We start from the raw sequence: 14,243 nt of genomic DNA on the forward strand, positions 1-14,243 counted from the left end.
GGAGTACCGCAATGCTGCACCCAAACCTTCCATGGCTTCTTTGTAAGCCCTAGAGCTACACGCGGGGCCACAGTCAGAATGTAATGTGCCAACTGCGTATGTCCTTTTAAAGACCCGCAAATCTTTTATAACAGTTTGAGCGTCTGCCAAGCACTGAGGCCATACCCATAGGAATCTGGAGTATGAATCCACTGCCACCATGATATACTTGTAAGCTCCATCTGATTGTAGGGGGCCGCAATGGTCCAAATAGATGCACGCGAGTAGTCTGTCTGATATTAGTAACGGTGTCTGCGCTGTACGCGCTACGGTGGAACCCTTCATCTGCTGGCAGATGTCACAATTTAAGACAAAATTCTTCATCTGTTTTGTTAAACCAGGATAGCAATAGCGTTGTTTCAGTAAATAAACTGTTGCGGTAATCCCTGCGTGTGCAGAACCTAGACCCTTGTGTCAGCTAGAACTAAACCTAATGTGCGATCCATGTTTGGTATTACTCTCTCCCCCACTCCTGGAATTTGAGCTTACGGAATGTTATTTGCATCTAACTTGTAGGAGTACTTGAGTGGAAAACCTTTAGGTAAGGCTGGGCTGTTTTTGTGTGAAGCAATGACAGCTACCATTAATTGTCCGTCTTTTCTCGTTTTTAGGTCTCGCCTATGCAGCGCGCATGCGTTGCATAGGAAAAAGACCTTTAGTAATCAGCACAGCTTTGCGGGCAAAAACATGCACGTGTTGCATTGCTTTGAATGGCAACGCAGCACGTTTGGCGATTCCCTTGCGGGAGTGAGCTTTCAAACCATATGTTTGTAATGAACTCGCTTGCTCCCGCCAGAGAAACAGGCCCAGGCTCCCTCCTCTACCCCCCGCTGCTTTTTTTACTTTCAGCGCGCGCTTGTTATCATTTGGTCTTTTACACGTTCATCTCCAATGTACACAACTAAAAGCAGAGTGCGCTTCTCACTTTATGTTCAACTTCCCACCACCTTTGTTGTGAAAGCAGACCCAGCTAACATGTCAGGGGGTCACACTCAAGTGTATGGTCCAACACACCAACATAACGTGCATTTGTAAAGCACACATACACTCAAGTGTATCTTGGCACTGAATATCAGATGTTTACTGTTACCCAAATTCAATGGTACTCATTGTATCGAACTCAGAAGGATGAAAAGCTAAGTGGACACAAAGCAATCTGTTACTGTTACCCAACTCACAATTTGTAAATTTGACTCCGTCATAAAGAAAAAGAAACTCTTGACAATCCACATCTTAGACACCTTGCAGCGTGATCAGGGTAGATTTCACTGAGGGCAAGGAGAGTTGAGTCCTGGGCAAAACATGAAACTGAACTAGTTTAAATCCAATATCAACTTTACAAGGTTTATTATAACTGACACAATATTGCATTCTGCCAAAATAAGGGCCTCATTAAGACGTCCTCGTTAACTTCAAGGGCGATACCAGCTGGTGACTCCCCAAGATTTAACAGGGGACATGGGTCATCCGTTAAAGTGCCTTGGATGGAGAATAACCTGCACACCCAGGATTCCCCTGGCCTTTTATGCAGTCTGCAGCACCCCCCCCCCCCCCCCACAACCACCATTGCAGGTTGTTTAACACTCCCATTTCTCACCTGCTCCAAGCAGATGCAAATTGGAGCGTGGTGGGGGTATGGAGGGGGGTGTGAGGTAAACGTGGGCAGGACAAGATCCTGGGTTGGGGTGGAAGCATTGCATAACACCCCTCTGCAGTTCAAGAGAGGGTGACGCGGACTTCACTCACTGCCAGCCACAGAGCCTCCATGGCTATATAGGGCGTATGTTGGCACCCTGAACCTGGTGCTCCTGCACCCAGCAATTCCAGGTGCAGGACACTGGCCTTTCGGAGCTGGCTATTGCTTTATTCCCCTCCCCCCTCCCATATGAACAACTAAGAAACTGAAAAATTTGCCGGGGCTTCCAGTACAGAATTAACAAGCACACAACCATTGGGACCCTGCAAGGGTGTGCACTCGTGTGGGGCCATGTCCCTAATGTGAATGAGGCTGGCTGGAGGCTCCTCGTCAGCTGACACTGGTCAGCCTGTAGGCGGCGCTGTTGCTGTGGGATCCGCTGGTCTTGCGCATCACTCTTCGACATGCTCTATTCCAGCAGAGACATATGGCGAAGAGAGCCCCAGAGTCGTCTGAAAACGCATAAATATGTATACACAATATGTATGGGAATAATTGAATTAGGAGAAAAATGGATGTAACATCAGAACTTAATTATCCCAGTTAATTATGTCCTACTCTCTCTTGCGTCCCCCGTTTCTGTTTTTCTCTTTCTCAGATTCATTCTCTATCCCGTAGTTTGCCATTTCGCGCTCTTGTTTTTCACCTGTTACTTGTTTCTCTGCCTCAGCACTTCATTCTTCTCCATCGCTTCTTCCCTCCCTCCTTTCATCGTCTCCACATCCCTCTTCTGTTTCCCGTGCAGTTTCTCTCATCACTCATTACTCCATCTCACCTCCTGTTCCTGACGTATCTCTTCCCTCCCCACTTTTCTCCCGTCCCACACTCTGCCTCTCCCCTCTTATTTTCCACCATCTCTCCACTCTGCTTTTCCACTTCCCTCTTTCTTAGTTTCTTCCTTCCCTCCCATTACTGCATTTAAGCCGTTCTCGCCTCTCTTACTTTGTTTGCTTCCTTGAACTTACTTCCTCTGTTTCTCCATGCCTCTTTTGCCCTTCCACTTTCTTATTACGCCTTCATCTTACTTCTCCCACTGCTCTTTGATCCCTATCTTCATTGCTTCACTTAACTTCCGTGCTTCCTTCACCTCAATGCTTCGCCGTTTGCTTTTTAGCCTCCTTATCCCGCTCCCCCTTTCAAATACGACCCCCCCCTTCTTTCCTACCTGGCCCCCTTTTATTTTCCAGCCATTTTTGTTTCCTCAATTCCCTTCCTCACTTTTCACCAACTTCCCTCCCTCCACCTCACGTGTCATCATTCTCCCTCTCTGGCCATTCCTCGCTCCCTCTTACAACCTGCCCCGCACCTCTTCACTCTCCGCTCTCCCCTCAGGCTCTCTCCACCCTCTCGTCTCCCCCCCACCTCCTGTGCTGGGGGTCACCCAGCATGCTGCTGCCTTGGCTCGCAGCCCCTGGCAGACACATTCTGATCTGTTTTAGCAGCTGCTGCAGGGATGCTGGCCCCGTACCCATCACTAAACCAGTGCATACGTGTAGACGAATGTTGTCAGATGACTACCTATACCCCCTGACTTCCCTCAAAGTACGCAGATAGCTTGTCACAACTTGTGAACTCATAGAATGCCCTGTGATGCCCCGAGGCACTAGTTTAAGGGTGCCATCTGCATTCAGCAGTGTAGTTAGAAATGTACTCTGGGCATCACCAGAGGACATGCTTTTCCATTTTGAGTATATAAGAGTAATTATTAATCTTGAGATAACAGTATGTTAATAAGTTACATTACAGCTTGGCGGAAGACCGTGGAACGTATGGGGGTAATGCCAAGTACGTAGCTTTCAATGGTGGAGCAGTTGCATCGGGGCAGATAGGCCTGAGGGGCCCACCACTGAACCCTGTTTATCGCTGTGTTTCAGCCTTTAAACAGCAGACGGGGTCCATATCCTTCCTTGCACTCAGGGATTAGGTCGTGTCATTTCAGTCTGTATTTACGTATGCTTGGATTGTCTTTTCTTTACCTAGAAAGGTAGGTCTCTACTGCTCTAGTGTCTTTTTTTGCAAATGTTGTTACCAGTAGTCCACTTATAAGGTCCCAAAGGCGAGACCTATTGGCTATGCCAATGCTTGTTGAACGAGTGATTCGGCTACGGCAGCAGTACGAACTGCCCCCTTTGCGGTTTTATCGGCCAATGAATTCCCTTCAACGTGAATGCCATCATGATGTGTGTATTATGTGAGCTCTTGGTAGTTCGTTTTTCAACTCCGCTACCTGTTCCCATAGAATGTATTGTTTAATTGTGACACCTTTTGATTCTTTAAACCCATTTTGACCCCAGTAGTGGAGATATTAATTGTAGGACTGGACATAGTAAAATGAATCGCACACTATGAGTGTGGGAGTTCTCAATCCGTATTTATCAGTGCCAGTAATAGGGCTTTTAATTCTGGCAGCTCAGCCATGCAGGCTCCTAGATACTGTGTCTTCGTATCGCTGGGATGGAACTTGCCATCTCGCATACGATCTTTTACAATCGCACAAGCGGCGCTGTATTGTTGTTTACTTCCTTTGGCCAGCAGATCCGTCAGTGTTAAATGATATATTCATACTGATCCAGAGGCATTATTTCATTTGGGAAAGGATATTCTTGTTCATATTGCAGAAATGCTTGCATTTTTAACCTTGGGTCATATCTGTATTCTACATCTGTTGCAGTGAGAGACTTAGCCCATTGTATCCATCTTGGGTGTAAGTCATTAGCATTAGGAATGCTAGCCTTTGTAGCAGCCTCTAAGCTGGTACCGGAGTTACTACTATTATTCGTTTCCCCTGAGCCAGTGCTCTTTCTCTCACTACAGCAGTCTGTACTGCTGTCAGGATTTTCTCTGTAGAAGCAAAGCGCATAGGTTAACACTGGTTTATACTATTACATTTAATAAGTGCTAGATTTAGTTTGGTAATATCTAGAAATATGGTTCAAGGACTAATTTTAAAAACAATTTAAAATCCAACTTAATAGTAACAACAGATTTTTTATTACTATTTAGAAAGTTATCATTTTTCTGACTAAAACCAAAAGGCATTCCTGTCAGTGTCTAGCTGTCACTGTGACTGCTTTCCTGTTGTGAGAAGTGTATTGCTTCCAGATAGTGGACAAATAGCTCTGGGTGTGGGGAGAACGCTCCTCTCCTTCTCACTGGCAGGTGAATACCTAGGCCTGCCCCCTTTTGACTTTAGTCAGTCTGACTCCAAACACAGTGGGAGGGGAGGAACTGACTTAGAGGTATGCAGGGTGGACAAACTCTTTCGCTTCACACACAGGCTAGCACTGGGAATAAAAGTGGATGCCACAGACCTCTTCTCAGACTCTCTTGGACCCGTAAAGAATCAGAAGAAGGAATGCCCTGCTGTCTGAAGAACTTGAATGAAGACTGGACCTGCTTGCCTTGAAACAAGGACCTCATGTGTGACTTCAAGGGTCAGTTTGCTGACTTCCTGCTTAAGCCACATGGACATATCAATATTCCAGAGGCCTCTCTCGCTGCAGCTGCCCTGCAGATCAGTTCTAACTGCATCTGCCGTGGACCCTGCTGCTAGTCTCTGTTGGAGTAAGTCCTAACTCCCCAGTGGTGCCCCTCAAGGCCTGAGCCCTTAGCTGTTGTAAGAATGTACTACTCCTTTCCCCAAACTGAATTAGTGGAAATTAGAAACTTTTACCAACTTTCTGCATGGAGAACCGAATGTGACCGGGGTCACCGTTAAAGCTGCAGCTGTCAGCACTAAATCGCCGGTCTTTCTTAACCTGCTGGTTTGCTCTACTGGAGGAGTTCCAGCAAAGTTTCAAAGTACGAGCGTACTGGGCTTCACCAGAACCAATGCTGAGCAGCATTCGATCGACATTGAGGCCTTCCTGGACACAGACTTCCGACTTCACTAGCTCAGAGCTTTTCCATCTTCATCAGTGTCGTCAATCCCCACTTCGGATTCACCTTGCAGCTTGTCCTGCCGACAAAGTGTAGATGACCACTTTTTCTCCATATATGTTTCTAACTTTCCACCGCAATCTCTTTCCTATACCCAACTCTCGCTCTATCATTGTCAGCCTTAACCTCTATCTTTGACCCAGTCTAGTGTGACCAGAAACCCACAGTTTGCGCGTTATATTCTTAGACACTATTTTTATTTCAAACTTTAAAAATTCATATAGCTGGTCCTGCTTACTTGATTTCTGTCAATATGGTGCCTGTTTTATTTATCAAAATATCCTCTATTTTTCTAAATTGGTAAGGGGTTTACTATCATTGTTTGAGTGTTGCATAAATAATATAAACAATGCCTCTGTTAGACCTGACTGCTTTGTGCCAACCTACCAGAGGGTTAAGTGTAGGTTTATATATTGGTTCACTCTGACGAGGTTTGTGATAATTATTTGAGGTGGAGTCTCGCTCCCCTCATCTAATGCTTCAATTTCTTACACTTGGCCTTGAATTTCTATTTATATAGAGGCTTATTGCCAGTATCTTCTTACTTTCTTTGCTTCACTTTCCTTTAAATCTGAACTCAGGATACACTTCTCTGTAATTAGTCAGAATGTTTCATGTGTTGTCGGAGTGACAATATTCTCATCCTGCATTGACTTTTCTTTCTTCTCAGTTGGGTTGGCTTTTTATGTCTCCTGTCCCATATGCCCCTCTCCTTCGAGGGCAGCACAATCAGCTGGGCCTTTCCTTTGTGCTGTTGTTTTGCTAGTCTTGGGCCCGGCACCACTTTAGGCTTTCCAAACCTACTCTTTACCACTATCGCAGTTGATATGGCCTCAGACTCAGAGCCTGCCATGAAAGTTGGTTCCTTTGTGCCAAAATGAGTGGGAGGTATGTGGGGGGGAGACATCGGTAAGAAAGTGCAGGTTGCATTTACTCCTCTGACCACACTTCTCCATGGCAGCTCATCAAACTTACTGGGAAGAAGAAAGATCTCCAAGAAAAGAAAAAGAGGGGTGTGGCACTGGCCGGAGTGGGCACATTCAGTCTCAGCCCACTCCGGTCCAGTCCGCTCACGTCTCCACCATTGCCCTTTCATAGTCTCAGCAGTGCAGGGTCTCCTGGAAGCACATCCAGCACCATCCTCTTTGTCATTGGGCTGGCTGCTTTCTCGCTGGTTCCGTCGTGGGACTTGCAGGTGCCCCGGTTGCCGCTCCCAGCACTTTCCACGGGGCTGAGCTGGTCTTTCCCTTCTCCAGAAATGCAGTGCCAGCCACATCTGACTGGGTTGCCCGGAAAACAGGACCCGTGTCTCACAGCGACCCAGTTCCTTCTACCTTGTGGGGGCTGCCATCATCACCACATCGGTCCTTGCAGTGATGAAGCAGACGCTGCTCACATCTTGCTGGCCACATCCTCCAATTGTGAAGGAATTCCTGAACCCTGGGTACCTTTAGTCTTCAACTTGTGAGCCTGGATAGTTTTTTGTGTAAGTGTCTCAGCGCAAACTGTTGCAAACGTAAAAAAAAGGTTCATCACCCAGTAGGGTGTTGGGTAGGAGCTTTAACATGCTAATGCATTGCCTGTTTTTTGTTAGAACAGAGGGGTATGTGTTAGCAGTCTGCATGGAATGTAGTGAGATCCCATAGAATGTTATAGATTGGTGGCTGCTGGATTGTAGTGTCAGTTAAAACTGCTTTTTCTGTACCTTGCTTCATATGACACATTTTGTAGAGCTAAACTTCCCACCTTAAACACTTTCGACTCAATTACTATAAACTCTAGCTTAACTCCAAAAAGAATAAAGCACATATAGATATATCACTCGCCAGTCTCTAAGTGGTCATGCAGACTTCTTCCAGCTAGCCCATTGGTGGTCTCCCAGTCCCTTGCAAGGCCTATAAGGAGAATAAGAGGAATCCTAGAGCTTTCTTGAGATACTGATGTACATAATAAGTCTATTATCCATATCTATGATCATTCAGGCATCAGTTTGGTTCCTTTTTTCATGCGCCTCTGTTAGTTTGGTTTCATGACCATGGCCTTTCAGAAAAGGTACGCCATGAAAAATGGTCTATTGCAATGTGAAAAAATCATGATGCATCAGATTTCAGAGTCTGAATATTTGCCTTTCACCTAAATATACAATTAGTGTGTACCCTTTATTTTCCTTTGACAGGACTACAGAAATGAAGTGATTACAATTGTTAATCCGATGGAGTTTCCAGACAAATCACAAGTGTCAGAGTACTTGGAACCAATGGTACTGGGAACCATCATCACACCTGATGAACATATCGGAAAGATAATGACTCTTTGCCAGGTTTGTGGTCATTTGTATGAAAACTTGCTATTAATTTTATTCCGTTAAAATAGAATTTAAAACGTATTTTCTTTTAAGTATCTTTAATGCATAGCGAATGAGGTATGTTGTATCTTTCTCAGTCCAATAGTATTACATTGTAATTAGAGTAGCACTGTATGTGCTCCTTTACGTTGCTGTTTCACAGCTTAATGACATCCACAGTTATGGGCAGGAGGAGGGTAGGATAACACAGACAGCTGAGGGGGTGTGAAAAAGTACTATGATATGGCCAGCGGTGACCTCCTCATAGTGCTTTTTAGGTCTCGCACATGCGCAGCTCGCTCGGCGAGATTTAATGCATATGAGTAGTTTCTGTAAAGGGCTTGAAGCCCCGCCCCTTATTCCTATTGGCTCGCGTCACCGTTTATGTTAAACGGTGCGCTGCCATTGGGAATAAACTTTCCAGGGTGCCTCCTTTTCCCTTTTTTGACCAGCCCACCGGGCTCTTTGATTGGGCCGGACAAAAAAGCAGACAGGGCGCCGCGTGTTTACTTTTGCATCTTGCTTACACTTTTGAAAGCGCAATGCAAAAATAAACAGCGGATGCCTGCGTGTCTGGCGAGCGCCTGGTTGGTGTTTTTTTTTTTTGCCAGCCTCGTTTTCGGTAAGGTGTGACGTGCATTTTGTGGCTGGTTTAGTCGGACTCACCAGTTCATAAAAGTGTTGGGTTGTCTTCCATAAAATACGTATGCAGGAGAGACAGGCCAGAACGCTAACTCAAGCATTTCTTATTTTAAAGCTGCAATTGTGCACTTTCAAGCATGTGCGCTTCACTTATCTTCCGACAGGACATTGACTTAAACAGAAAGTAGCTGTTTTCGAGTATTCATTGATGCAGGCATGTCAGTCTGCTAGATACTCGCTGTGGCTCCTCCGCATATGATAACATATGCAGCAATCACAGAACACTGACATCTACCCAGCATGCAGTCACTGGAGGTCTCTACACCACGTGTCAGTGACGTTGGTTAAAAGCCTTTCTTGTGTGGGCAGCATCCAGTGGAGCGCTTCCTAATCCTAGTTAGATGACCATCTAATTGTGTTCCTCTTTAATAGACCGGCTCCCGCTCTTCTTTATAGTCTCTGTTGAACCCTACATTGGAGAGAAAACTGTCCCCTAAAGAGGTCACAAGGTTATAACCATTTACGTTCTTTCGGCCATTGCGCAGAAAGACACGCCGCCGTTTGATTCCCGTTTCCGGACCCTCCACGGCTGCTCGATCAGGGTCAACTCCAAAAGGAAACTTTCGAACCTTCTTCACTTTCACTGCCTATTTAACCTCTCCAAATTCTGACAGTCAACAACCTCACAACTGCTCTATGCCTCAGGAAGGCTAGCTACTGCCAACTCTAGACAGGCAATCTGTTAAAGTCCAGCGCTGTCACAGGCGAGTGCGCCAGGCAGTGGCACGCAGCTAGTATTCCTGGGAGGTGCCTGGGTGTCGGACTGCCCATTGCAGTTGGGTTCAGGCGACTGCTTGTGCAAAGGATTAAACTGAAGCGAAAGAGCTGGAAAACTAGGTGGTTCACGCACGGAGTCATGAAAACCATCATCTCCCTGCAACCTTTTTCGCAAAAAGCCTTCTCGGGGGTAACAGCCCCAAAACAATCGGACATCCCCTCACCTACTCAACCCAAGCATAATACAAGAGAGGCAGCAGATTCCAGGTACTGCACTATCAATTTGCAGAGCCATGTTTGCGTTGACAGCATTTTTTTTTCAAAGATGCCGTTCAAGCGAATCCAGGTTACCTGGTGGAACTTCAAATTGCGTGACACATTATTTCAGTGCGGTCATGCGGTGATAATGGCACATTTACGTTCGTTTGACCCGTTGAAGAGCTACACTTGACAGGGCTAGTGAAGACACTTACCTCACTTGTAGCTACTTAAACGGTAGTAGGGCCAAGGAGTGAAGCCTTCGAGTCAGATGAAAAACTGTCTGATCTGGGATAGCAGCGGTAGGCTGAGCCGTGTGTACAAAAGGCAGACTTTACTACAGCAGTACTAGATGGGAAGCCGCAGTCCCAGGACTCACTAGCGGCAAGAGAAACAGAGGGAGACTGCAGGCGGTGACAAGCTGGTGACGTAGGAGGTGGAGTGCATGAAAACGGGTTTATTCCACCTCTTAGAAACTGACACCTCGAAATCAACCAGGCCAGTCCGAGACCACACGCATTCATAAGTTGTTGTTAAGGAAATGCTCTTCTCATGCGCTCACGGAACGAAAGGTAGGAAAGGGTTAAGGGTGGTTGTACTGGGAGGGTGTCAGTGAGGGAAACATAGATAAAAGCCCCCAAAAATGCAGACAATCTTACAGACAGGATGTGGCATAACATCAAGAGCTGCCGACTGGAACTGGGAAACCGGGTTCAAGCCGCAATCAACACCATGATGTGAAAATAGCGAATGCCGCGAAGATTACCGACCTGATAAAAGTTTTCTTCTATGAGAACCCGGGACATGATTGCATATTGGCCGCATACTTCAATACTCAATTTATGTGTAGACCTGAGAAAACTCGAAGGTACCGCAGTCGAAACATTCTGGAAGTTGGGCTGTTCCGACCAAGAAGGCTCTGATGAGGGAAAATCAAAGCCCACCATCAAAAGTATTTCAACACTGGACTATATCTTCCTAATCAAGAAGCTTCTAAGTAGATGTATAAGCTACCAAGTCCAACACAGACCTGAAAGTGACCATCCAATATCCATTTTGGTCAACGTGAGTGCGATGACGCAAGAGGTATACAACCAGACAGGCCAAATACTTTCCATCAATGTTGGTCCATTAATAAAAAGTGTCAAACTGGGCCCCGCCTGCATTGCCAGATACTCGCGCTGGAAACTAGCCAACTTTCTCCCGGCCATGGGAATTGAGAAACTTTGGGTGAAGATAGTTAAAAAGATAAATAAAGCTTTAATAGCACATAAACATAGCAAACCACAAAGAGTGCCTAAAAAAGGAAGGCAGGTCTCATAACTTGACAACACTGAATTCAAAGAGAGCAAAGGGAAGTGCGGTCGTGCAGAGCTCCTACAAAGAAGAGCACACACTTGGAAGGTATGCTGAAAGTGGCTAGCAAACTAAACACAACATGCATTTGCAATGCATTAGGTCTCGCATTTACCAGAGTTTAAGCTATTGGCATTGTAAATGCCAATGCCATTTATTTATGTTTTAAAAACAAAAATAAAAGGTATTGTTATTTGCAATGTCAATAGCTCAAACTCACGTAAATGCGAGACCTATTGCATTGCAAATGCTTGTTTTAAGGTCTTGCCTAGGCAGCGCATGCGGTCTCTCTTCGAGACATGCTATATTCAGAATAAGTGTATGAAGCTTCGCCCACACTCCGTCCATCATTTTAATTGTCCCTTGTCCTTTGTAAATGGTGGGTTTTCATTTGTCAATAGTCTTAGTAGTCCCTCCTTAGTACTGCCTATTAACTTCTCGTAATCTCCCATGAGGACACCCCCTGTTGCATGTGTTGTTACTTGGTAGGCTTTAATTATAGCCTCCAAGCACTATTATCTTAAATAGGTTTGCCCTGCCTGCAACACAGGCAGGACATGCTCTCCCTCAACACTTTTTTTTTTATCGTTTAGCCAGTGCAGGATGATTTGGCAAGAATTATGGCGGCCACGCTTTTCTTTTGTTATATGCTGGCCGAACGCGGCCGCATGCCTTTATTTTTCAGTTTTTTTCCATTTCTGTTCGGCACCAGTGCTTTAGCTTTGAACATCTTGAGCTAAAGCTCTAGTGCCGCGATTGCTTTAAAAGTAGCAAATAGTAAAAAAAAATCCCATTTGTTTACTTTTAAAGCAATTGCGGCACCCACGCTTTAGCTCAAGTTGTTCAAAGCTAAGGCACGGGTGCCTCCATTGTAACATAAGTAAATAAATAGAAAAAAAAGCGTATAGCCACCAATTTTTTCTATATGTTTACTTTTGTACAATCGCGGCACCCACACTTTAGCTTTCAACATCTTAAACTAAAGTACGGGTGTCGCGATTGCTTCAAAAGTAAAGAATATACATTTTTTTTTTCTATTTCTTGACTTTTGAAGCAATCGTGGTACCCACGCTTTAGCTTACGATGTTAAAAGCTAAAACGCAGGTGCAGCGATTGCTTAAAAAGTAAAGGAATAGAAAAAAACCTTTTTTTTTTTATTTCTTTACTTTTAAAGCAATCACAGCATCCATGCTTTAGCTTTCAACATCCTAAGCTGAAGCGCATGTGCCACGATTGATTAAGGTTTCGCATTTGTGAGAGTTTGAGCAATTGTCATTGTAAATGACCATGCCTTTTATTTATGTGTTTACAAAACCTGCAAGTGGTGTTTACACACAGCTTACAGGTTTTGTAAACAGATTTTAAAAAAAGGCATTATGATTTACAATGCCAGTAACTCAAACTCTCGTAAATGAGAGACCTATTCCATTGCAAATGCTTGTTTTGTTTATGGCAGGTGGGGAAGGCAAAACGGACAATGGAGGGAGGATAAACACGGACAGCACAGGGGAGGAGAATGGGTGGGGGGCAGCAGTATAGACAACGGAAGGCGGGAGGGCGAGAGGGCAGATGGGGCAAGCAATACGGGCAAGAAACACAGACAACGGAAGGAAGGAGTGCAGGTGGAGGCAAGCAACAAGGACACCAGAAGGAGCCAGGGCAAGCAATAGGGACAACGGAAGGAGGGACAGCTGGTCAGGTGGCAAGTGTCACGGACAGCAGATGGAGGGATGGCTGGTGATGCCAGACATCACAGACAATGGAAGAGGAAGGGCTACTGGTGATAAACCAATTTAACCAAAAAGCTTCCCACCTAGGTTCATGGGAGTTATTGTCTATAATGCATGGGACATGGTGTAGAGGGTTCAGTAACCCCTCATGTGTATGCTAGCTCCACATGACTTCTGTGGGGAAGGAAAAAAATCCTTTTTTTATTTAACCCTCATACACTGTAGTAGTGTCATGCTTCGTCAGCGGGTTCACCCTGACTCCTAAAGGTCAGGGTGGGCTCAACCATATTTCAGGAAGCACTTAATAGAAGGTTGACCAATAATAACTCTTGGGTAATGTGGACTGTTATGGTCCTATGACCCTATTTCTTAGACCAACATGTTTCAGCCCTACTCTAATGCCTAACAAGGTCCGGGGCTTTCATCAGGGTATCAGAGCAATACCTCCCTGGTAAATCTGTCAAATTAACAGCTGGCAGAATAATGCCACACACTTGTAAAGGGGCAGTGTTAATACTTGCCCGTCAGTGGTCGTTGAAGCGAATCACCTGCAATAGAATAAATTCTCAACAGATGTAATGTTAAACTCACACATATTTGCGCAGAGTGAAGATTCATATATTAACTACCGCAATACTGAACACAACAGAGTCTAGTAAACATAGGGATCCACCCGTAGGTTGAATGTGTAACAAGACTCCCCACGGGGACAAAGATGTATCCCACAGCCGTGGAGAATACAAATCAGTTGTTTAAATACCCCTCACACACCAAAAGGGCCCTTGGTGTCGTGCTTCATCATGGGGGTCTTCCCGCCCCTCTACGGGACGGGGCGTGCTACGACCTACGACTACGCGGGAGCACTGTTAACAATGAGAAGACTATGTGTGATGCAAGGGTGTGAGAGGAAGGGTCAGGGGTGAATGGAAAAGTGAATTAAAAAATACCTGGCTCTTTGGTCTAACGAAATTTATTATACCGTATGAGCTGGTATTAATAAAAATTAGTGGGGGGAGGAGGAAGTATGCCTCAATGAGCTGTGCCTCCTAATGGTGCCGACATGTTTCGAAGCTTCCCCAAGCTTCTTCTTCAGGACCTTAAAGATCCCTTCCTGAAACTCACTGTGATGTGTCAATAAATAAAAGGTGTGAATAGATCAAATATAGGAAGAAAATAACCTCCTATGGTAATGCCTAGATAGGTCTTATATGGTCCATAACCTAGAAAACACAAAAAGGAAAAAACCAACGTCACGTAGATCGAGGATCAATCCATCATGTGTGAATAGTGATCTGAAAAAGAAGTGATACAATAGTCGCCTCTTAACGCTATCCATAACGTTATCACGTGATCTGTGGTGAGAATACAGTGTAACACATAGACATTGACTTGAGACGAACAAAACACGTAACAAAAAGCACACACTCTATTCAGAAAGGAACTGAGTTCCTAAGTACTAAAA

The 14,243-nt window shown here is 45.1% G+C and overlaps 1 protein-coding gene across 2 annotated transcripts in view; it reads left to right on the forward strand.

The window, feature by feature from the left end:
- Positions 1–14,243, forward strand: part of GUF1 (GTP binding elongation factor GUF1) — a 328,054-nt gene that overhangs the window by 157,022 nt on the left and 156,789 nt on the right. For both annotated transcript variants that reach the window (XM_085642161.1, XM_085642162.1), the window contains exon 13: positions 7,851–7,994. In XM_085642161.1, the coding sequence (XP_085498287.1) occupies positions 7,851–7,994 (144 nt within the window). The remainder of the gene's footprint in view (positions 1–7,850; positions 7,995–14,243) is intronic.

The sequence above is a fragment of the Triturus cristatus genome, chromosome 2_2 (genome assembly GCF_964204655.1).
Source record: "Triturus cristatus chromosome 2_2, aTriCri1.1, whole genome shotgun sequence".
Classification (NCBI taxonomy): Eukaryota; Metazoa; Chordata; class Amphibia; order Caudata; family Salamandridae; genus Triturus; species Triturus cristatus.